Below are 25,580 nucleotides of genomic sequence, written 5' to 3'. Positions count from 1 at the left end.
TTCTGTACTTTTATTAATTTATTTTTTATTCTGTATTTTTGTAAACAATGATGTATTTATTTATTGAAACGTAAGTCTTGTTTTTAACCTCCTCAGACTAGGGTTTTTGGAACACTTTCTTTTTTTTAGAGATTAAAGTTGTTTTTACTTTTCTTTTTTTCTGGCTTTTAAATGTAGCCAATCTCATCTTTACTATGAAGGCCATTTAAGGGTAAATGAGCAATTCCTGGTGAATATTGTGTTATACCTCTATCAACCCTCAAAGGCCGGTCTCTTCTTCTGCACATATACACCGCACTACATTTCCTGTCACGATCCCTGTCTGACCCATTGTGTGTTAAACCTGTTTCCTCCAAATCTCCTCTTCTCTTGTGTCTGTCTTTCCCCTGTTTGTTTTGTGTGCCATGTGTTTGTGTTCTCGGTCCCGCCTCCTGAGACCTCCCATGGTCGCACCTTTGATTGGCACACAGCTGCAGACAATCTGGCTCGTCACCTGCAGTATATCAACCCTGGTCCTGCAGGCCTGGATTGTCAGTCTGTTTCGTCTTCTGCCCCGGTGGGCGCCACCACGGCCACGCCGTAAATTCGCTACAGTTCTTTGTCCATGGCCTAACTCTGTATTCTCTATGCCCTGAAGTTGCTGCCTCCGATGTCGAGCCTCCAGACCCACACCGCAACCTGCACATCTTGCCTGCCACTGGTATCGAGCCACGGGACTCGCACCACACGCTCCCCACACCCTTGGGCTTCAATAAATACTGTTCCCATTCTCTTATACCGTCTGCATTTGGGTCCTAATATTGTGCTCCCGTGACATTTCCGGCTATAAACTCTGAACCCGAAACACTCCTGTTACGCATTAGAGCCCGACCTCTGGTGGTCCACGCTGAGCACTACACAACCTCACATTAGGACACAGCATATTAGAAAGCACAGCATCTGTATTTATAGCATTTTATGAATGTATCTGTTTGGTCAATTCAACTTTTAGACTGTATCATTTACATCCATGAATGCATCCATGAATGCTTTTACCAATACCTCTCTCCTGGGGGAAAAAATAAGGTGCCAAGATTACGCTGCTCTTTGGAAATAGATAACACAGAGAATGGTTTGGCTACACACTTCCTTTGGGTTCCTGCTCAAGTTAATGGGGAAATGATCTTCTGGTCAAACAACTACTCAGAATTAAGCATGTAAACACACATACAGTTCCATGACATTCAATATTCAGGTCTCTAGTAGAAAAACAGCATCAAAATATACTGTGACATTATTAAAGCAGCTGTATTTAACATTATATATAATATAGTAGCGAACATCTTTGCAAGAAACTGTTTTAGTTAAATTAATACGGAAGCGCATTGCATTCACTGGATAAAAAAAATAGACCCCTTTTCTCGTAATTACGACATCCTGATCTCGTAATTACGACATCCTGACCTGATTACGAAAGGTGCCATACTGGCCACTGTATGCATGTATGTGTACAGGCGTCTGTATGCATGTATGTGTACAGGCGTCTGTATGCATGTATGTGTACAGGCGTCTTCTTAGACGGTTCCGTTGCCTTAGCTACTCCTTGGGGATCTAGGATTTTTAACAGGTGCCGCACAGTTATTTGAGTCACTGTAGCATCCCCGGCAGAATTATAGTCTGGAGTCTTTAAGTGATGGTTCGTAAAGGTTTATTGTAGTCACCGTAAGAACTATGAAGAAAAACGGAAATAGCAGTTGGTTAGCTTAAGTCTGACACAGACAAAAAACGTAACAATCTAAAACAATATTTTCTCAAAAAATGAACTTGAACAGGTGCAAACCTTTTGCCCATATCAGCCAGGTGCTAAACTAATACATCCGTAACCTTTTTATCACTGTTTTCCGTTGTTATGGCAACTTTTCCTTTCTGCCCGTTTCTTACTAACAACTTCCGTTTTTGTACCTTCAAAATAAGAGCGCAACCGGAAATGCACCGACTGCAGTAACAAAACGGACCAAAATAAAGGACAACAAAAAGGAACAAACTATTACAATTCTTTAAACTCTCAGAGGTCCGTTACAGTCACTACCAAACCAGATTGGATGCATTTCAAATGCATGAATTTGTATCCATGAAGCATCCCGTGTTGGTTCAACTGCTCCTGCAGAAACAGAGCGACATCCAGCACGTCAGACTGGGCTTTCCGCCTGAACAATCCTAACGCCTTGAGATGCCTGCGCAGTGTTGACATACTCAATTTAATACCATCCTCATTTTTTAGAAACATCAGTATTTCCCAGTGTCTCAAACCGAGAAGGTAATAATAGCAGAGTAACTGCGATAGCCCCATCATTGCCACTGAGAGAGAATTTACAGACGTTTCCTTTTTCTTTATCTTTTCTCGTAATTACGAGATCAGGATGTCGTAATTACGAGAAAAGGGGTCTATTTTTTTTCATCCAGTGAATGCAATGCGCTTCCGTAAATTAATGTAATTATCAATATAATCATTTATTTTATGACTGCTTCTCTCGTTCCGCAGGCCAGTCTAGTTTGTGGCGGTAATGTGCCTTTAAAATGGTTTGCCAACCGCCAATGACCACTAAAGAAGAAGAAGAAGAAGAAGAAGAAGAAGTAGAAGAAGAAACCGCCGCAATGCATTGTGGGAAATGACATAGAAAGATCTATGGTAAAATGGAGGCGGCCACTGAGAGCACGTCGGAGACTCAATAACACACTTTTAAGTGGTATATGTCTGCTTATGGCTGACATGTACGTGTTGTTGTAACAGTTACGAAAGATTTAAGTGGCACAAGGTCGCAGCTGTACGTGAAAACTGGTAACGATGTCCCCAATACTTCATTTGATGTGGCCAGCTAATGTGCTAGCTAAAGCTAAGGGTCAATGTAAAGATGATTTTAAACGTTGTGTTTGATAGAAACGTTGAAAACATATATACTACGCATCGAATAACTTCTTTGTACGAGTGAACTGAATAGCTTTCATGTGAAGTTGATAGTTATTGTTTTATTGTAGGAAAAATGTCTGTTCTTGGAGTTTTACTGAAAGCTGGAGCGTCCTTCTGTCAGTCTGCTGGGACTGTGCTCAACACAGCCAGGACCATTTCTACCGGTGAGTAGTTACTGAGTTTATTGTGCAGATAAACCTTTCTGTTTTTGTGTCCGTACTGTACAACACTTATTTACTGTAGTTGTCTTTTAACTTTGCATGACCATACATTAAATGACAATCTCTTCCTGGGGAGATTAGGTCTTACAAAAGCACAAGAACCGGACCTCATATGGATGCAAAACAAGTCAAACTACTACTAATCAAAATGATTGAGCCTTAAACAAGCAGATGAGAGTATTTAATAACCTGGGCCCAGTTAGGGCTACTAAATTAAACGTAATGTATAAATGTCTTTCTTTATATACTATAAATAGATCATCTAAAATGCTGTTTACATTTCCCAGGGTTCATACAGTCATGGAAAACCTGGAAAAGTCATGGAATTTTAAAATGGTTATTTCTGGGCTTCAAAGTCCTTGAAGGAAAAAAAAGAAGAAATCCCCAAAGTTTTGGAGAAGTCATGGAAATTTGTTATATTCAAATGTTCATGTCGTTAATTTACGCTGAGTTTGAAATAATTAATATGCTTTTAAAAGAAACATGCTCAAAATATAAGCAGGCATACATACAGGCATCTATATAAATGTTTATTCTTTTAATCAAACTATTGTCTCATTCATTTGTGTCTTTTAAGGTAAACTGTAGGCTTTGGAATTCTCATTGTTAGTTTAAATACTACATTTTCTCACTTTTTCATGTTTACACCAAGATTTCACAAAATGTTTGGTCATGGAAATTTGGTTTAAAGTCATGGAAATCCATTGGTCAAAATGTGTATAAACCCTGATTTCCCTGAATGGTTTGATTTATCTAAACGGTCATCCACCCCGATATTTCCAGTTTATAGTGCTTCAAAACAGATAGAGTAGCAAAACCTCATATTAGCTTATTTTTTTAAAGTAAATGATTGATCTATGTAAATAAATAGTTCGGAATTCATTCTTATGTTGACTAATCTAATGACTGCAACAAAACTTAAATGTTCTATATGTGTAAAAAGTGCTGAATACTGATGTGAAACTGTGTTTTCTTTAGGTACATGCTGTCTGATAAGGATGCATGCCATCCCTGAGCTGAAGAAGGTGGACAGGTGGACTGAGAAGAGGAGCATGTTTGGAGTTTATGATAACATAGGCATCTTAGGTATGATTTCGCTAACTGATTCAGAGTATTGGTGTAGTAGGGGAACCACAGTCATGGCCAGTGTCGTGATTTCCAGAAAAGGGCGGAATTGAGAATCTGTGCAGTATAATACATTTTTAACAACAGCATAAGTCATTGGGAGACCATTTGAAAACATACAATGATCTTGAGCACTGACTCAGATAGTCCCTTGCTGAGTTTTCTGATCTCCACAATTTGTACCTGCAGGCGACTTTCAAGCTCATCCCAAAGACCTCATTGTGGCTCCCTCCTGGCTGAAGGCTTTCAAAGGCAATGAAATGCTGCGTCTAATTAGAAAGAAGAAGATGGTGGGAGACAGAATGATGACTCTGGACAAACACAACTTGGAGAAGAGGATCCGCTTCCTCTACAGACGCTACAATCGCACTGGCAAACGCCGCTAACGTTGAACAAACCATACTGGCAAATACATCTGACTAGCCAATACGGACTCTTATGGTCTACCTGTGTGATATCATGCTGTCACAGTTGTTTTTATTATCAAATTCATATAAAGAGAAGATTTGTGTGTTTCAGGGCAGCATTCTTCCTGGTCTTTGGTTTATTGAATGTTTTTGGACCAATCTTCTTGACAAATGATGATAGACAAATCTTAGTGGCCATAAGATGATTAAAATGAGAACAATGGGAGAAAGAAGAAAAATACATGAATCTAGTACCAATAAATCATATTATTTGTGACTTATTTATTAACATAGCTTTTTATTGTGAAAGACTGAATAGTTAAAGCTCTTCTGGCCTCCAAAGGTTGTCAACCACACAGACACATACAACCTGTGAAAAAGAAAATGCTCAAAGTAGACAAGGTGTCAATATACTTCTGGTCGAATAGTGTGTCTGATGGGTTTTCTTTCTCTGAGGATAGTCATATTTTTGGTATGTTTTATTCTTCCAATGGCCTTTTTGTTCTGAGACTTTTCCTTATTTTTACAGGCTGACTTTGCTCCTCTCACCTTTTCAAATATGCGAGTTAAGACATACAATGGCAAAAGAGGTTGAGGTTGTAGGCTCGACTAGGACTCTACAGAGAATTAAGAGTAATTATAAAAGCATATGTTATGCAGGACGAGGAGGGATTGGGTTAAACGTTTTTTTTTAAATTTGAAGACATGAACAAGTAACTTTCCCTAAAAAAATGCAAATTGTTGAATTAAATTAGGAAATATCAGATCAAAGTAATAAACGAGACCCTACATCCAATGCTCACTTAAACTTTATTACGTTGATCATTTTACATATATACATACATACAGGAAATATGGCCTCTGCATGTAGCGGTGGGTTGCTGTAAAGCACAGACACTTTCCCACCAGTCCCCAAACCGTAGGGAGGTTTGACACCCAGCACACGTGTCTGTGAACTATGTAATAGCGACATACAGTGAACAGAATAGAAAGGATAACATTTGCAGACCTCATATGCAATCGTTTCCTTGACATCTTCCTCCATCGTAGGATATGTTGTGAATGTTATATATGCTGCATTTTGCAACCTTTTAGAAATGTCAAATCTATAGAGTCCTTATATATCGTCTCTTCCTCGTAAATTAAATCTGGATCTAACAGCCTGTGTCTCAGGTGTTTCCTCACTGACTGCAGTACATTTGTTATTCTGTCAACCTTCAAGTCAGTGCTGAAACAATTACTCAACAGAACACTAGCAGAATACTAGTTTAGGTCATAAATTGGGGAAAAATACCCCCAATTATTTGGTCCCAGCTTCTCAAAAATGCTTTTCCTGACAGTGATTTGAATATCTTTGGGGTTTAGACTTGTATAGCAAAACAAGCAATTTGACGACATCATTTTGGGATCTGACTTCTATAATATTTTGACAATGTATTGACAAAAGATAATACAAAATTAGCACATCAGAGATGATTTAATGCTCGGTAGACAGTCCGGTCATTTTGTTGCTGTATTTCTTGTGTTTTGTTAGTTAGTTAGTAGCCTTTAGTGAAAAAGAGCAGGGAAATAGTATCAACAAACAACATGGTTTACAAAATAAATACTGTTTTTGTTTTTTATTATCAAGAACTGGTCAAATTAGTACTATAACCATTACTTACTATAATAACAAGTCATTCATATTTTTTTCAGAACAGAAGTAAACAATCCAGATATGGACTTATTATGGGATAAATATAAATAACATGGTGGTGCTAATACATTTGTATAGTGGAAAAAAAGGAAAACAGCTGGATGTATGTCGCCTACTTTTGGAGGTACAACATATTTTTTGAGGATTTGAAGAACAAAGTATAGTTCTATAGCAATTGTATGGTGACTCTGTGTTGTAGATCTATATATTTTAAGGATTCTCTCTAGACCCCTTTTCTATTTGTAAACATGACGACGGATTTTTGTGGGCGGAGCGAAGGCAAAATGATTCTCTGAATATGTTAGTTAATGCTAAGTTAGACAATTTTGTTGCCATGCTATTTATGAAAATACAAATTTCTCTTGATATGTACAGTCGCTTAGTCGAGTGTAATCTGAGAGAGAGAGAACTGGACCAGCCAACCTACTTTGCTGGGAGGAGAGCAGACTCTGGCTCTGGAAAGGACGGTGAGCCGGTCTCTGCTCTCCTGCCGGCAAACTAGTCTCCGAGCTCCGAGTGAGACAGAGGGGCCGTAGACCGAGCGACACAGCTCGCTGTTGGGCTCATTTCCTGTTTGTGTATCGGTAGCATGAAAAGAATGCTGGAATTAGCGAGGTGGCCAACTAACTAGTCACTTAATGAGTACAATGTAACAACTTAATGCTCCATCCACACACTAGTCACAGTGTAGAAATTCACATTACTATTGTCACAAAGTGACAACTTTGTTTGGAACATTTTCTGTAAGCAGTGTTGCACGAGAGTGTTAGCATCTTACAAAGTAGCTAGCCAAACTGCAGCGTGCTAATTCCACCATGCTTTGACGCTGGTTACAGAAAATAGGGCCATCTCTTCATCTCTAATATTATATATTATAATAGTTCATATTAGCAACAATTTTCTCCATCTCTTGAATAGTTTAGCCTTCTGTTTCAAGTTTGCCTCCAGTCTTTCTCTTTTTTTGTGTGTCTCCAGCTCACTCTGTGACATAATCATGAAGACGGAAGTCAATGGATCTGCACAAAAGAGTGGAGTAATGAGGTCTCCCTCTGTGGTGTTGACATAGCCGTCCCGCCACTCTGCACTGGTCTCATATGGCGGTTAGCTCTGTGTTGCCTAGTTTGTGCTGTTAGCACTGTTAGCCATGAGCTGCTGGCTCAGCAGGCACCATGTTGAGAGCAGTGCTGAATAAATATATAGAAATATACTTTATTCATCACTTTATTATTGATTTGTTTTTGGCAGCAGCAAGCAAAGTTACATAAGAGACTCAATACTCAATATACAATACAATAAAATAGTAGAGCAGAACATATCAATTTAAGAAATTAAATAATAAAGAAAATACAAAAGTTTATACAATGTACATACAGTGTATATAAAGTATATACAGTGAAGTATAAGTATATCGTGACTAACTAAACGACAAAAGCAGTGCTAGGGTTATTGATGATTAAATTGAAGCAGGACAGAGGTGAATTATTATAAAGTCTAATTGCAGTTGTAATAGAATAGAAATTATCTCAATTTCATATTTTGCACCATACAAATAAATGTAAACATGGGAATCGAAGAAGCTGTAAGATACTGTACTGTTAGCAGTTAAAGTAGATAGTAGTGGAGAAAGAAAAGGAAAATTAATGCTATTTTATTAATGCTATGTAATATGCACTATACCCTGCTTAAATCTGTGTTTCTTTCCTGGGGTGCCCCACTTGGGACACCCCAGGAAAGAAACAGTGTGGTCACGCCACTGCATGAGGCATCCACTGCCTGTACCGCAGTGTCGTCCTGCCGCCCTATCCGACAAAGAGAGCTGCAGTACTGCAAAGTGTGGAGGGAGAGAGAGGAGGGGGGAGGGGGTGCCGCACTGTCGTTACGAGTCCAAGTGAAGGCAGGAGGAGAGACGCATTATTGCAGTAGCCTACAGTGCCACAGCACTTTACACGGGCGCAACTACCGCACTTCCCTCAAGACGCACATCCATCCGCGCAGAGAAAAAAAAGAAGCGAGATAGAGATAGAGGGAGGTGGGGGGGGCAACAGAAATCAGAGACAGACAACTGATTTCTCATGAATGGACTTTTTTTCCCTGAATTTTTAAATTGCACGTATTTGCCATTAGCTTTTAGAAGAGGCAACTCAACAAGCAGCCAATCAGCGCTGCGTCTCCGCATCCAGGAGCAGCTCTGTAAGGAGTCCGCATCAACTGCATGCAGCTCTGCAGGATTATAAACGTCCGTGGACATTTCGCTTGAATGGATTATAATTTAGAAGTACTTTTCTCCTCAGCTCGCGTCGCTCTCCTTTCACTTCCTGCTATTTAGTCCTGTCACACAGTGAATTATCGCCCGGCCCGTTTACGTGTCTCGGTATATTGCGGTACTTTGTTGACGACTTGCAATATAAATGCATCGCTAGAAGATCGGCTCCACTGCGCAAAGTCCCGCCGTCTGTTAACTGTCAGCGCGGCACTTTCATGACTTTGCTGATTGCACATTTTGACTTTTTCGACCAGTGACAAGAAATTTGTGTCTGTTTTTTTTCCTCCTGTGATCTTGCTGGGTTATTTTTTTCTTCTTCTCTTGTTGTACTTCAGACCCTCCCTCTCCTCCTCAGATCCCTCACCCCTCCTCCGCTGCCCGTGAGTCAGTTCAAACAGCTGCATAGAAGATGTGAGTATTAATGCGGCTTTTCTGCTGCGCTCTTTTCATATTAGCAAAATAAAAATGAATATCTTAGTTCAGCTTCTATGGATAAATAGCCTTTATATTCAAAACAATATAATTCCATGTATGTTTTTACATGGTGGGGGTCGGAAACTAAACAGATTTTTTTCTGCTTGATGGATTTTGCTGACGCAAGGGAAATTTTCCGTTACACCATCACTAAATTATGTATTCAGGGGTTGACTGCTTCCACTGTAAAGCCTTGGAGTTAAATTGAGTCTGTTATGGTAATTTTACACCACAGATTAAAAAAGAAAATACATTTGTTACACAGCATATTGTAAGTCAGAGAATTTGAGGTCACCATTACCACTTGCTCTTGTCGAATGAATGATGGTTCATGAGGTTAAGACATTCTTGTTCCTGATGTGCAACATTATGGTTTTGTCCTGCAGTGACTGTGATTTGTACTAAACGGTCCATCTGGCAAATTAGCTTAATTTTCTCCTCGATCTGTGAATCTTTTTCTCAACCTTTTTTGCTTTTACATTAAAATGAAGTGCTCTCTACATGTCATAAACATGCCTCAGTTCACCTAAAAGGTCCCCTTTTATCCAAACTTCAATTCCCTTTCCCCTTCCCTGCGCTTCTTCTCAGGTCTGCCCCAGATGCTGCTGCCCCAGGTGGAGCTCCAGGAGCCCCTGGTCCCGATGGAGCCCCAGGCGGCGCACCTCCTGGCCCACCCAATACCTCCAGCAACCGCAGGCTACAGCAGACACAGGCCCAAGTCGAGGAGGTGAGCTGGATAAGGCCAGACAAAGATTCTGGGCCAAAGTTCGATGTTAGCTGCAATGTGAAATCATGAAATATCTAGACTTAATGTATCCACAAAATAATGTATTGTCGCTTTATGTTATCTAGAAAGATCTGGTCTTCTTAATATATAATCTGCAAATGGATTACGACTATTTATTAACTGTCATTTATGACATTTCACTTCCTTTCCTTTAACCTCACTTGTCATCCTCTTTGTCTCTCCTCTCCATCATTGCTGAATGCGGTCTCATCCTCGCCACTGTGGGCTAGGTGGTGGACATCATGCGGGTGAACGTAGACAAGGTTTTGGAAAGGGACCAGAAGCTTTCAGAGCTGGATGACAGAGCGGACGCTCTCCAAGCCGGAGCCTCCCAGTTTGAAAGCTGCGCAGCTAAGCTAAAGAACAAGTACTGGTGGAAGAACTGCAAGGTGGGCACATTAGTGTGGCTCCATTAAACACATTGTTGTTACTGAAAGAAACTCACAATGTAACCCAGGTCTGAATGAACAGTATTCCTATTTGTATGTGGAGCAAAGATATATAGTATGTACATCGAGCTCGTAGGCTAGATCCTCAGCTCATTTATTTTAACACATTGAACTGTTCATGCTAAGGTGCGCTGGGGCGGACACACAGTGTGTTCTGGGTAGTGCTGCTGTCCACACACTAATCTGTTAATGAGCTGCTGTTAAAGCAGATGCTTTGGGGGAAATGGGTTAAAGAAGTATGTTACTGTAGAGTTGTCACTACAGACTCAGTGTATTAAATGTTTTGTTTTGTTGTTCGGATGCAAATCCTTTCGGTTTGCAGGCATTGAACATAGTTACAGTGTGTCTGAAATTCCTTCATAACAAAAAAAACCTGTTATAGTAAATGCTATTGTTTTCTCTTCTCAGATGATGATCATGATGGGTATCATTGGAGTCATTGTGGTTGGAATAATATTCTGTAAGTAGCATCTTGATACTAATACAATATAAGTATATTGATTGACAGGCAGATCATTTGTAGGCTTTTATAAATAGATACAATTCTTTAAAAAAAAGCAGATGATTATTAAGTGTTTTTCTCTCAGCAGCAGAGGAACAGATATATGAATACAATAATTCTCTGTAGATGACAATTGCTCGTATGGTGTTAGTCAGTATAGTTGCTGACATAGTGACACTGTTAATTTTGACAGGGAATTAAGATACAGAGACGGCACCAACCTATTTGTACTTCTGCCCTAACGAGCCCATGTCTGGCCTGCATGCTATACTCTGATTGTAAATGACACATGGCGTCTAATGACAGTAATACATGGTTTTAATATTTGAACCAGTTCTTTATTAAAAACAATCCAGTAAACACTATACAAGACTGAGAGCTTAAATGATAGGTCTCTCCTTTTTTTTTTACTTTGAGTGATGTATTGCCAGATCCATTAGACTAATGACTTCCTCTCCTTCATTTGCAGTGTACTTCTTCTACTGAGCTCAGCCAATCATTACAGATGGATATGGACTTAAGAATGATATGAGAGGGAAGAGAAAAAAAAGATACCCAAGCGCCACTCCCCTTTTATCTGTCCTCTCCTTCTTCTCTTCACACAGTCTTCCATCAAACCATCTTGCACTTATACATGACAGTAGTGTTTATAGGTGTCTCCGCTCTCTTTGTCCCCCTCTCCCTCCCTTCTGATTGCTTTCTTCTACTGTTTTGGTGTTAAGTCTCACTCACTCTCTCCTGTCTCTGCACCTCATGTATTATTGAAGGACGCAGCAGGCAGAGTGAAACAGCAAGGGAAGGAGGGAGAGAGAAAACTCTGGGAATACACAAGGATCCGCCCTCCGAACGGAGCTATGGAGGGTAAATGTAAAATGTACAGATGGTGAATGAGTGCAGGGAGGTTGAACGAGAGTTTGCAGTCCTTTCTACCCCAGATCCGCCAAAGCTTGTTCATATTTCCTTTTTTGAGAGTCCTACATTTGTAAGTTGATACTGACATGCCTAACTAACACACCCCTTCTTTCACAACTGCTCCCATCATTGCTACTTACTAACACAAGGTCATGTTAGATTAATATTAGGAACATTTGTGATGTATGTGCGTGTGTGTGTATTTGTGATCCAAAGCATTCTAGCCCATAGCTTTTTCAGAGTTTAGCTGTTTTTTATTGGTAACCTTTTTGTTTCCTTTCCTGCCTAACTTTCTAGGATGTTCAGTAACAACAATGAGGGAAAAACATTTTAAAAGGGAAAAGAGACTGTGTGAGAGTATAAGGAAAGGAAGAAGTGTTTCAGGGAAAAGTAGTATACAATTTTCCTCTGTATAAATAAGCAAACTTCTGGACTGATAAACAAGTATTGATAATGTAGTTGTATAGCTATGCTTCATTTCACCTTGGTTGTTGTACCACAGGCAGAGGCATAGTAGTACTGTTATGCTTAGTGGCACAGTGATACGCACAGCAGGAGAAACTGACAAGCAGCCACTAACAGACAATCTACTGTACACAGGAAGTGACCCAGAGGAAGGTCTCTTCACTCAGAGCGGACAGAGTCACAGCCATAGACAGATGAATGTGAAGCATCACGTTTAAAAAGAAAACAGCTACAAATGCCAACTTGTTTTGGAAGTTGTGCAGATAAAGTGTTTGTTTGATTGTTGTTTAAGTTGACCTGATCTTCAAAAAAGCAGGAAAATGAGAGAAAGGACATGATTTAGAAACCAAGAGCCACCTCGGCCATCCCGTCCCCCAACCCCGTCACTCACATAAAAAAACTCACCTGCAGTAAATGCAACATGAGTTTGTTCCTAACTTGCATGGCAAACCGTGTCCATAGTTTTGCCTATTTGTGTGATCTGTGTATCTGCCATTTCTGAATCTAACTGCCGATTGTACATTTTTCTTTTGTTAGTGGTTTCAATGACCTGTGTATAATGTCTTTCTGATCTGATAATTACTGCTTATGCAATGCAATGATGCTAAGGGGTTGCTAAATTTGTATTTATTTATTAATATTCAGAGACTGCAAACAACTCCTACTATAGTTAACTGCTAAAACATGTAGTATTGTATGGATAGACAATAGTGCACATTATGCTTCTGAAAATGTGTTTATAAATTCTTTCAGGGTTTTGTTGGATGTAAAAGAAAAGCTAGTTTTCCTTTCTTCAGACTGATTTTGAGAGTTGATAAAATAAAGATGCATAATTGTAGCAGTTAGCTATAATTATCTGATGATATTGTGTCACAATATTATTAGGTAATTACCACATGAGATATGAGAACATGTTTTGTGATTTACAACCTGAAAATGCAGTGAGATGATGCAACTGGATTTCCGAAAATAAATGCATGCTTAACACTTTTGCTGATGCCAATAAATAAATCATCAACAGAACCTTTGTTCCATTCTCTTGACATTTTCAGCCATCTTAGAACAACTTATTACAATATACAGATTCTTGAGAGATTTGATCAGGTTCTAGATGTAATACAAGAAATGTACTGATAATGTCAAATACCTTAATTAAAGTCACAAAACAAGTAAAATAGTAAATTAGTAGCAATATCACACACAGAAGTAAGACATAAAAACAGAGGCTACATTTAACAAAACGTACCAAATAACAGTGCAAAAGAAAAAAAACTTTACAAAAAAGAAAGTATTACTTCTTAACATCCAAACCTTCTGTGAGTAATTCATGTGCAACAAAAAAAACATGCTTTTTGCCGGAAAGTATAGTTTGGGATTTAAGATTTAATATGTTACAGGTGTGGCACAAAAGGGTAAAAAAAAAAAAAAAAAAGACAAGCATATCCAGCACAGGGAGGTGATAGAGGGAGTGTTCCATCAGGTTCAAATGCTGCAGCCACATATTGGTCACACCTGCAGCCCATCAGGTAATCAGACGGTCACCCAGCTTCTGAGCAGCAGCAGCAGACAGGCTGCAGAAGACCAGGAGGATCTTATGAACCGCTGGAGACAGGCAGCATTGAACAGGAGGTAATCAAAGAGGACTCCTCTCTCTCTAACCATACAGGACCGTGGAACTGTCTTGTCTTGGGAGAAGGCTGAAGGCCAAAGAAATCTTTAGTTCAAGTTTGACCCCATACCCTTTACCCCAATCTCTTTATGAAAGGACACTTTTTGTCTTGCATCAACTGCCTCCGAGGCTCCTGTTTTATTGTGAATCTTGTCTGCACGTCCCCTGGGTTGCCACACACACAAGCAACAGAAACGCAACCTCCAAATGTGCTTACTGCGACTCTACATGAGTAAAACGCCACCAAAACTACCCGACAGCAAATTTATAAAGCAAACAAGTTATGCAGCTGAAAAGGAAAACATATTCTTTGCCCAAAATTTTATTTTTTCAGTTCAGTAGAAGCCTAGAACCGGTGATGGCTTCTAATAAAATCAGTAATAATTTACAGACTCACAAATGACACAAAGGAAGTCCCTCTGGGCTCAGGTTTAAGCCAGGCGTATCTCCTAGATACATCCTACTGACTTATCTCAGGACCTGGTAGAAGAAAAGCAAAGTGACGACCAGGAAACCCATAACCCACCAATAGGAACCTGTAGAGTGAAAGTCACAGAACAGGATTAGGGATGTGTATACAGTAGTGTCATTAAATACAAGATACAGTATGTAATACCAATCAACTATCTCATAGCAGGATTTCTTTGTGTGTTATTTCTCTGTGCCTCGCAGCAGTTAAACATCGCAGCAACAACCACTCATTAATACCTGGTTGTGGTCCTTCTACCACCAGACTGACGGAGAGAGGAGCGTCCAGGGCTGAGTGAGACACCCTGCAGGTAATTTCAGTCCCAGGGGAGACAGTGGAGGGCACAGAGAGATGAGAAGACAGGGAATACGTCCCGTCACCATGCTGTCGATGGCTGGACAGAGAGCCCTGATCTGGAAGCACTGTGGGCTCTGTGTCTGTAGGTGAGAGGGATAACCACTCAATCTGAAAGGCAGAAGACAGCATATATTGATGTCCTAGGAATCAATCAGTCAAACTTGATTATTATAGCATTTCCATAAAAGTAGGTGCATTTCAATGTGCTCTAGAACGCACCTGAGCATTCAGTGGATAGTATTTGGCGCAGTGGCAGCTCAGCGTCTGGGGGGACTTTGTCTTCAAAACCAATTTCTCCTCCGAGAGTGAAACATGAGGTGGTTCTGAAACAAAGAGAAGCAGGAAATGAAATGAAAGACAATCAGTGGATTTTTCTGAATTGAGAGATTGAGAGGTCAAACTTACGAATGACCCGAAGTTGAATGACCTGCTGGCCGTGGAAACTGCCAATACTGACAGTACAGATGTAGGTCCCCGCGTCCGAAATCTTCAGCTCGGTCAGAGTCAAAGAGGCGTTCCCCTTTCCAACAACCTGGGAGGCATCCATGCTTGATCCCCTCCTCTCTGCATACACTGACGACAGAAAATGAAACAGGAATTGACAAAACTATCTCATCTCAAGATCTTCTCACTTGCTCGCTCTGGAGCCTTTGACCATAGTAAGAAAAGCATTTTATTTCACATACTTTGATCGGTACTGCTCTCGTCTTGTCCTCTCGCATTTGTGTATTTTATGCAGTTTTCTGACATTTAGCTGTGGCTGTTAAAAGTATAGTCAACATAGCCGAAGAGCTTGTGGTCAAACAGAACAATCCAACAAATTAAATGTTTAAATGGTAATGCCTTTGGATTATCCATTCATTATGTAATAAAGAGGAATTCATTTGTGAGGTAATTGACCAGACAAACTATGGGACTAGAAATAACAATTACGAACCTCATAAAATCAAATAAATAGTACTCATTTATCTGTTATATTATCTGTATTTGTCTCCGTAACGTCATCTATATAGTATAGGTATTGTAGTGTGACAGCTAATTTCATGATGTAATGTCATGATAATGAATGGAAAACATTTAAAACAACATTGAACATATTTGTACTTATTCTGATGCATTAATTTAGTGTTTGACCAATGTTTAACATGTCTACCACACATATGTAGAGTCCAAGATTATGTTGGTTTATTGCCAAACCGCCACTTGACAAGACTCATTTTGTGATTGTGAAATTTGCCAACATTGTCCTCAAAGCCTCACTATAAATTAGTTTTTTGAGTCTATGTGGATTTGTATATTCATGAACTTTCATGCCAATGAAGCCACTAATACGATCTTCAACAGAATCAGTGCTGTCACTCTCAGAGCCACAAGAAAAATAATCAAAATAAGCTGTTCATTGTATGGAGTAACTCTGTTAACTGTGCACATGACAATAAATATATCTATCTATCTACAAGAAGCCACCCTTACTTAAAGACCCAGGACGAACCAGAAGAGGTCGGACCTGTTTACACAGCACTCACCCACTGTGCTGCCTTCTGCCTCATCCAGCCTCGTCATCATTTCGAACACTTTCCGCCCTTTCCCCCTGTGTTGCAGTCGCCATTCAACGGTCACTTCCTGCGCTAAAGGTATCTCCTGGTGCTTAAAGCCACAGTTGAGGAGAATGTCGTTTCTCAGAGGGGCAAACACAGACTTCACATGGGAAAAGACCAGGAATATCACTGAGGGACAGAAAGGAAAGACAAAAGTAGTGAGAGTGATAATATGAACAATTCAATGAGAAGATGAAATGAGATATTAAAGGGAAAGTTAACCCCAAAATCAAAAATACATATTCCTCTTATTTATCAATATAGATTGTTTTGGTTCGAGTTGCCTTGTTTTGAAGATGTCTGCTTTGGATTATTGTGAGAAACAGGGTCATGACTTAAATATTGCTGATATTCAAATATTTTTTATGGTGCTTTGAGCACCACAAGCTTAGTGTCATACAGTCTCATTATATTGGAGAGAATGCAGACATCTCTGTGTCCGTCTGTCCGACAAAAAAGCACTCCAGGTAAGAGGAAAAGATGTATTTTTGACTTTGGGGTGAACTGTCACTGGATCTCACCCTCAGTCAGAAGAGTTCCCGACTGGCTAAGAGGCAGACCCAGTTTGTTTTGTACGAGGGTGGACTGGTCCTTCTCCACCACCAACGTCTGCAGAATCAACACGGTGCTGAACTCAACTGCCTCCACATTAAGAGACACCATAAAATAAGCTGATCTTGAATTTTCCTGGGATCCACGAGGAGAGTAACGGCTTATCTCGCACATCACCTCCTGCTCATTGCAGTCCGCATGGAGCAGCACATGGGCGTCGGGGATCTCAGGTGATGACACTGCCACAGAGGGATGAGAGGAGAAGTTCAACACATGGTTGTGCTTATATTACAGCAAACGTAATACGTAGGGAAGGGAGGTAAAAACCTTCAACTTCTAACAGGATGGCATCTGGGTCAGGGATTGAAGGCGGGACAAACGGAGTGAGTGTTTCAAGTGATTCGTCAGGAGCCACTGCAACGTCTCTTAAGACAAGAGTGGCTGGGGTCCGTGTGAAGAGTGTGCCTCCTCCCACTCCACCAAGTTCGACTCCCTCCTCCACCAGGCTGCAGGAAAGTACCACATCTGCAACCCTGTCAGCTGAGGAACAAAGGGACTCAGTGAAAGGTTGAAGAGGTTGACCAATTTTAACATTCTGAAAACGTTGACATTCTTTAACACAATCAGGTAAACAAGACTACTATAGGGGTATGGCTTTATTTATGGGCCCGTTATACCTAATATGTCTTGAATGTTTTCTGGAACAATTATGTAATTTGTTACAAATTATAGAAACATTTAAAACAGGGGTTTGACAGAGACTTATTATAGTGTGTTTAGTTGATTTGACAGTAAAAGCAATCGTTGATTTCCAGAGGAATTTACTTTAAACTCAAACTGTATTACTTAAAACGTTGTTTTTCATACATGTTCAAGTGTTGACTTGCCTTGTTACTGCTATGCACCAAGAAAAATATTCTAGGTTAGATCAGCAGCTAATTTGATTCAATTAATTAAGTGAGTACAAAATGAATGAATATTTTACCAAATATTAGTGCCAATTCAGTGGTTCTTTCCAGGAATTTACAAAGCTGACCTAAACTCTCTCAGACACTGTGAAATGAATACTTATCTAAAAAGTGCTTTACTGAACGTGATCATCTAAAGGTAAATGTATTGCCAGTATATCATTAGTGCTGCATCAATAGGAAAAGATGAACGCTCTTACCACAAACGCACGTTAGCAAGTATCCAAACACAATCACTGTGATCACCATCTTGTTTTCGCGTTTTAATAAATTAAGAGTGCTTTAGGAAAAGTTTCACGTTAGAAGGCTACGACGACAAAATAAAGTGAAACAACTGCTGTGAACACAAGAGCATCACCGCACTTTCACTTTTGATTTCAACAACTATAGCAGCTCATTGCATCGATAGAGTCTGGGTATTTACAGCCTTTCCTTCTTCACATCCATGAAGCACAAAGGACTTTACGGTAGGCTGATATCGAATAATCCAATAGTAAACTATAAAGGGAGACGTCAACAGGAACTTCCTCGCTGTAGGGAGCATGCACCGCGCGCAACGTTGCAGTGGAGGAGAGAAAGCGAAAGTGAGAGGAACACGATCATCCAATGAGAGAGATCGTTTTGTATATGAACACAATTTGTAATTTAATAAATGTGTGAATTGTGAGTAAAAATAAATAAATAAATGTAGTTCTAGGGTCCAGAGATCAACGACGTCTGGGTCCAGACCCACACCGCGGTCCGCCTGTTAGTGACCCCTGCTCTATGTTGTTCGTGACTCTGGTGTAGAATCCATAAGTTATCCGCTCTCTGCATTAAAAACCTCAGCTGACAATCCCATAGAAGAAGAGAGGAGATGTGTTAATAATCATGCATGAAAACGGTATCTAAGTTTGTATTATTTAACTTTATTCAAAAAAGCAGTATGACATTTATTTAATAGTTTTATGACGTTTTTAATTTGTTCAAATACTTATTTGTATGTGATTATTTTTATCTTATTTCATAGCTTTTTGTGACATTGAATGCATTACCAATTCAGAAAGAGTATATTTTTAGCAAAATTAGTTATATATTTTTATCATGTCGTAATGAATTACTCTTTCAGTTCTCCTGCATTGTCTTGTTGATCCAGTCTATGTAGTGGCTGACTCTGGTGTAGACTCCATATGTTCCCTGCCTTCCGCAGTCAATCCCCCAGCTGACGATCCCAGCAGCCCAGAACCGTCCATCGTCTCTCACAGCATAGGGTCCTCCACTGTCACCTTGGCAGGAGTCCTTCCCTCCTTCAGGGACTCCAGCACAAAACATGTTCTCTGTCAGACTTGGTAAATCTTGTCTTTTCCTCTTCAACAAAGCGATTGAATTACTGCATATCTCCTGCTCCACCACAGGGAGTTCCACAAACTTCATCTTATTTGTCAAAATCCGTCTATTGTCAATTTCTGTTATTCCAAAACCTGACACCAGTCTGAAAAAAAGGTAGAAGAGAAAGTCATATGGTGAATTCAGTAGAAAAATAATCAGTCTCCTGTCTAGAAGCTGGACAAAATTCACATGGTCCATGGCAATGACCCCTTCCCCACTTCTTGCTCCCAACCAAATCAAACCCATCTTCTCAACATCACACCTGTAAAGTTTCATGACTGCATCTTGGACTTTTGTGACACTATCTCAACATAAACATAACATAAAATTAATAAGACAGCATAATTTAATGAAACCCAGCAGGTGAACATTTACCCAGTCATGCCAGTGGTGTATGTGGCGCCCTCTGCTGGCAAACATATTGGCATAATGGATGAGTTGAATGTCACTGAGTCTTGCATTTTGATCAAGGCAATGTCGTGGTTGAAGTCTACGAGGTTTGAGATATTGTATTCAGGGGGAATGTGGACCGAGGAAGCAAACGCAGGAGAGCCCAACCTGAGGTCAACCTCAGTAAGTCCCATGTAAATCTGAAAATCATAACAACATGAAAGGAATTAAATGTCAATTTAAAAATCAGGGAGGCCATGGGCATGCAGATAACACCTATAGTAGCACACTTACCCGTACAGTCTCGCTTGAAACTGGATTTCCATTTTCCCTCATAACATGAGCAGCAGTCATTATCCAACGGTCTCCAATCACCATGCCTCCTCCTCTTCGTCCATTTATACTCAGTAGCACTTGCCAGGGGAGGGCATCTTCTGGCGTTTCACTGCCTCCAATGACCCTTTGATAGGAAGGGATGAGTTTTGTGGGCTGGCCACAAACTGGAGGGATACAGGCGTACACGTATTTATCAAGTTTCACACTACAGACTACAGACAAAGTACAGACTTTGTGATCCAATTAAGATAGATTAACTTTTGCAGGGTTTTATTTTTGTAATGAAAAGCCATACCTGGTATGCATGTTGGACTGACAACAATATCGTTGTTGGGTCTCCACTTTCTGTCTGCCTCACAGGTGAAGACAACTGGAGAGCAGAGAGTTTGATGTTAATCTTGAGTGATGAAGAAGTTACTCCATAGTGTGTCAATACACCATGACATCACTGTTGGATGGGGTTACAGGTGCAATAGTGCACACTCCTGAACACACTCGGCCATCAGTGATGCTTGGAGGGCAGTGAAAGTTATGTTATGTTAAGTTGGTGTTAAGTTACTTTTTAGTGACCAGTAACGGTGCGCTAACGGTGCGCTAACCGTGCGCTTAACGGTACTAACATGCATGTGTGGCCGGCTATGTCAACATAGCAAGGAGAAGCTCGGATAACAACACACAGAGGAAGGGCAAATTCATTCTCTGCTCAGTTCAACAAGACTCCAATATCTCTACATGGCATGTAGTTGTTCGCTGCTATATTAATAACCAACAGCTAGTGGGAATGGTAGGAAAAGTCTAAACATCATAGAAGACTATATATGTTCATATCTCACCATTTATACCCCCAAGGAGAGAGTAAAACGGTTCATTACAGTGATACTGGACAACAGAACGGTACTGATTCTGAACACCAGACAGGAAGGTCACCCCTCCATTCAGCAAAGGTTCAGGTTCTCCACAATCAAGTACTGCAGAAGAACAAAACAAAAAGCAATTACTATTTTGCCGATTATACAAAAAAATGACCAAGAACACTTAAATTGTAGTTAATCCCAATACAGATCCCATTAATATTAGAATAGGTGTTATGTCGGTGCTTAAAGGTGACATACTGTGGCATTCTGGCAGAGGGAGGTGCCACTTTGCATTGCTTTGGCACATGGTAGAGAAACCCTCCATCTCCCTACCGTCCTGACAGAGAAAAAAGGGGAATCGATCATCAGCCAATATCAGTTTTTATTTCACTCACAGTGACAAATAAAGACGCTCCCTCTGTATTATAAGAAATTTAAAAAAAGTGAAGTTTCATCTAACCATCACCAGCTTGTATCCTTGGTCACAGCGCACAAAGATGTAGTCTCTGTAGAAATATTCAGTCAAGATAGGGGTGACCCTGCCTTTAGCCATATTACCGGGAAATGGACACTTTACTCCTAGAAACACCATGGAGAAGCAGACATGTGACATCCGCTGGTGGAAAACGTTTTGACGATCAATAGCAGTTTAATAGCTCATTGGCTCTCTTCTGCTCTCATTCCTCTCGCTCCCTCACTGTGTGTGCTGTAGTCCAGGCTCCAGCCTTGGCTCAGGCCTTCATCATCAGTGTGGTAGTCCAGTCTGACAGTGTTGGAGTTTGTGACTATCAGACCTGGACTCTTTCCACCACACAGCTTCATGGGCTCTCTGTCTGGGATGGTCACCTTTAAAGGGAGGAGGGCACAGCTCAATATTTAACATATCTTTATATGCTCAGTTTGTTTCCATCTTTTTATACAGCTGTTCGTCATTACCTGCAACCAATGATGGAGACAGTTTGGGCCTTGCTCAGTGTCCACACTCTCAATGTGGAAGATGTCAGTGAAGTTAAGAGTGACAGTAAAGCCAGGTTCTACAGAAATAATGTACTGACAGGACACAGCATAAGGCGGGGGGCTCGGGTATCCTGGACTGAACAGATGTCCCTCTAGCTCATCAAATATACCGCCGCTGCAGGAAACTGGGAAATCGGTAAAGGAGCATTCAGGTTAAATTCAATCAGATGCTTCACTCGTGCTTCCCGATCAGTGGCTCATTCATCAGAGGCTTAGCTCCCAGCAATGCATGGCAATGTTAAATTTACTCAGATCCATGTGATTCTGCACAATACTCACACACACAGCTGCGCTCGTCTGGCCGAAGCTCGTAGCCGTGGTGACAGGCGCAGAGGTACGAGCCAAGGGTGTTGAGGCAGATCTGAGAGCAGAGAGGACCCGAGCCATCTCGAGGCTCTGGTGCAGAACACTCATCTACGTCTGATAATGAGAGACACGACAAGTTAGTGGGAGGTCGTTCAGTTGTGAAAGAGTGAAGTGACAGAAAGTAGAAAAGTGCAACCTTTTGCCTGGTAGTGTGCAGAGAAGCCCACATTTTGATGACGCTCTGGGTTGTTGTCATCCGTTTGGAATATCAGGGTGAGTCTGTTGGCTGGAGACAGGATGGGCTGGCTACCAGGGTGATGCCCATCAGCCGAGTTCTCCTGGCCACACAACTTTACCAGGATCTTTGCATCATAGAGCAGCTGATGGATCATAAGAGGGATCACATCTTCAGTGAGAAGGTTTAATACACCATGCAGCACTAAGCAGCAACCAAATATATTGCAGTGTTGCAGTTGAGTCACCAAACCTCGAGTCAAAGTTGCATCTGGAGTCTTTGAGACTAGACTCTGCAATTCCCCTCAGATCCACAGAGGTTTTTTTTAGCATCGTTCAGCTCATTGTTTTGGTTTAATGGCTCGCAAATCTATGGTATAGGTTAATTATCAATGCACTGATTAATCTATGTTTCAGCAGCAGCAGTGACCCATTGCATGCTAAGGTCCAAATGGAAGGCAGCTAGCGAGTAAAGAGGCACATACTTCCATCAGAAGTTAGCGACCAAAACAGAGTGAATATTGGACTAACATGTACCTGGTCTGTTGGCCTGAAGCACAATTGATTTAGAAATGTTGTGTTTACAGCCCATTGTACTGCCTCCAAGTAGCATTTGAGTTGAACTAATATTGTAAACCGTTCTAGTATACATTTATTTTGGGAAAATTTGGGACATTTTTGGGGGTCAGATGTGACCTTAGTGAGTAACAAGCATTTGCTGAGACTTGAAGGGGAAGCCCCATGTGCGCCGCCTGTGACCAAGCAAGAACAAACCTCCAGAAACAAAAACAAAGGGCTGCCTGCTTGTGAGATTACTTCCAATGAGAGACCACTTTATACCCACCATGCAGCTAAGATACAAAGCATATTTTGGTTATAACAGCAAAACATAGAGCTGTAGTACATACACAGGAAAAACGGGGGAGTAATCTTTCCGGAGTTACTATTATTTTCCACTAAAGGAGTAATATTTCATCATTTTGGAGTGTAATTACTATAGCCGTAGCCAGTAGAGTAGGAGCAAATATTCAGAATAAAATCCATTGGAGTAAAACAGCGTGACCCTGTCCTCTACGGTTCCTTAACTCTTCCGTTGTCTTGGGGTCAAAATGACCCATCAACACTCATACATATCCCCAACAACGGGAGGGTTAAGTTCCGTTTCCGCCCCCATGAAATCTCTCACTACGCTGGAACAAGCTGGCGGTTTATGGAACAGAAGAGAGCTGAAGGGAGTTGAATCCAATTCTCTATAGAATTCTATATATAATTGAATCTAATTCTATATAGAGTATTTTGTACTCATATTTAACTCTACATGATGATGTATTTGCTAGAATTGGATTCAATTCTATAAAGAATTGAATCCAATTCTAGCAAACATATATGATGGTATTTCATGTAGAGTTAAATATGAGTACAAAATACTCTGAATTATTCATTTTGAGGCAAGATTTTTTTAGATTTTACTCAATTTAGACTGGGACCAAATGTTAATTTTTTTTCCCAATTTGAGTCAAATTTACTGTGTAGTTGGTACAAAAAGTGTTCTAGGTTAAGTCGTCAATATTCAAGCCTGAGTCAAGTTGTCTAAACTCAAGTCATACTTTAGTTCAGAACTCAAACACCCCAACACTGGTCTTTTGTTTGTTTCATATGTGTTGAATAATATCTGACCGTGAGAGCATCGTAATAGCAGCCTGCAGAAGCTTCAATGTCCAGGTGTGTGAAGATGATTTGGATCTGGTAGCCCTCGGGTACACTGAGGTCCCACTGCTCAAGCAGGTTGGGAGAGTAAGGCTGGGGATACTGGGGGGACTGGACTGCCCCATGCATTACAGGCTCTGGATCAGGCAGCCGTCGGCACTCACACACCGACACATACAGAAACCTGGAGAGGTGCAGGGACAAAGAGTTCGATCTGTTTATCAGTTTGTGGTCGTCTGAGCTGCTGGTCCAAAGTTAGCGCAAACAGAAAACGAGCAAACAAGTGACACAATCAACACTACAGTTGCAACCATATAATTTGTTAGTGTTGAGGCTTTACATATGGAGGCATGCTGGGAGCCGGATCCCTCAGTCAACCTATAAAATACTGCTCATGTAATACTGGTTGTACAGAAGATCTTAAAATGATATAAGAAAACGGCTCCACAATGACAGAAGGTATTCACAGGGCATTTCAAGCTAGAATTTACTGACAAAAACAATTTCATTCCAACAAACAAATGGGTTTTAAAGTTTATAGAAACTTACAAGATGATACAGAATGTCCACTCCATCTCTGGATTAAAATTGATATATGAGCGTAAACTGATCCGCTGCTGCAGGAGCAAATGTCTCACCTTCAACTGAAACATTAATGTCACAAAGTCTGTCATTTCCAGTGTTTTGCAACTCACTGTGTTGATGCCAGGAATAAGCCTTGTTTGTCTTGGCAAAAAGACACGAGACAGGGTCGATGCTGCAAATAATTCCTTTAAAAATAGAGAATTAGGAAGGCCGTGTTCATCTCCAATGAAATGCAAACTCATGTTGTTTCCTATTTTATATTATCTATAGAGAATAACTTTAGGGAAAAAATATTTTGATTTTAGGTCCCATTTTCCCACCAACAGAAAACCAACCTATTTTTAGGCCTCCACTCGAAAATTGTATACCCAAACTAAAGGGTGTATCTCTGCAACCACTAGGGCTATTTGGTGTTATAATAAAAGGTACACATGTGAGATTTTGTTCAGATATGTTACCGGTTAAGAGTAAATGAAGATGACACACAGCAAAAATGAAAAGGTTTCAGGTCCGCTTAGAAAAAAAGCACTTTCAGGATGAGCAGAACAAAGTTAGAGATGATTTAGTACAGAGAAAATTCAGATGAGGTCTCCAAAATTTGCATTGGGGCACATTTGCACACATTTGAATTTTTTCATGTACCAAACCATATATTTAACTTGTATATTACTTATGGTGTTCAATACATCCAAATACAGCAGTTTTGGACCCTTTTTTTTTTCATAAAACAAGCTATGATTTACAGTTTTATATAACAATCGCTCAGTCTTCCCCCTAAACTCTGGCTCCTTCACCCATAAACCTCATTCCACCACTAGAGGGCGCTATTGCACTTTTATCAGCATCTGCAAAGAAGCAAATGCCTTTCACTTAAGAAGCTGACATGTTGGTGAAACATTTGGGTATGAACACATTGTGAGAG

The 25,580-nt window shown here is 40.4% G+C and overlaps 4 protein-coding genes across 5 annotated transcripts; 2 read left to right on the top strand and 2 right to left on the bottom strand.

Moving 5' to 3' along the window:
- Nucleotides 1-2,654: 2,654 nt before the first annotated feature.
- mrpl51 (mitochondrial ribosomal protein L51) lies at nt 2,655-4,817 on the top strand. Of its 2 annotated transcripts, none has more exons than XM_079227598.1 (4): nt 2,655-2,804; nt 3,016-3,111; nt 4,147-4,254; nt 4,483-4,817. In XM_079227598.1, exons 2-4 carry the CDS (start codon nt 3,021-3,023, stop codon nt 4,677-4,679), a joined length of 396 nt encoding a protein of 131 aa, XP_079083724.1. In that variant the 5' UTR covers nt 2,655-2,804; nt 3,016-3,020; the 3' UTR covers nt 4,680-4,817. The 2 variants fall into 2 exon arrangements, with proteins under 2 accessions (XP_079083724.1, XP_079083723.1); XM_079227597.1 differs by having other exon boundaries at nt 2,655-2,818.
- A 3,701-nt stretch (nt 4,818-8,518) lies between these two features.
- On the top strand, nt 8,519-13,265 carry vamp1b (vesicle associated membrane protein 1b). Its single transcript, XM_079228060.1, has 6 exons — nt 8,519-8,586; nt 9,015-9,070; nt 9,722-9,860; nt 10,151-10,309; nt 10,778-10,829; nt 11,341-13,265. Coding segments are annotated over exons 2-6 (369 nt in total). The 5' UTR covers nt 8,519-8,586; nt 9,015-9,068; the 3' UTR covers nt 11,358-13,265.
- A 1,120-nt stretch (nt 13,266-14,385) lies between these two features.
- On the bottom strand, nt 14,386-18,110 carry tapbpl (TAP binding protein like; the record flags this gene model as incomplete). Its single annotated transcript, XM_079227276.1, has 8 exons — nt 14,386-14,453; nt 14,626-14,851; nt 14,963-15,066; nt 15,149-15,316; nt 16,270-16,470; nt 16,863-17,132; nt 17,221-17,433; nt 18,062-18,110. The coding sequence occupies 8 exons, from the start codon at nt 18,108-18,110 to the stop codon at nt 14,386-14,388; spliced, it is 1,299 nt and encodes a 432-aa protein (XP_079083402.1).
- An 855-nt stretch (nt 18,111-18,965) lies between these two features.
- Nucleotides 18,966-24,648, bottom strand: c1r (complement component 1, r subcomponent; the record flags this gene model as incomplete). Its single annotated transcript, XM_079227275.1, has 13 exons — nt 18,966-19,332; nt 19,605-19,819; nt 19,914-20,119; nt 20,251-20,325; nt 20,789-20,923; nt 21,068-21,146; nt 21,270-21,388; nt 21,508-21,655; nt 21,746-21,951; nt 22,106-22,246; nt 22,329-22,512; nt 24,044-24,257; nt 24,623-24,648. The coding sequence occupies 13 exons, from the start codon at nt 24,646-24,648 to the stop codon at nt 18,966-18,968; spliced, it is 2,115 nt and encodes a 704-aa protein (XP_079083401.1).
- Nucleotides 24,649-25,580: the final 932 nt, after the last annotated feature.

The sequence above is a fragment of the Taurulus bubalis genome (assembly GCF_910589615.1).
Source record: "Taurulus bubalis genome assembly, chromosome: 12".
Classification (NCBI taxonomy): Eukaryota; Metazoa; Chordata; class Actinopteri; order Perciformes; family Cottidae; genus Taurulus; species Taurulus bubalis.
This window is presented reverse-complemented; position numbering and strand designations above follow the sequence as displayed.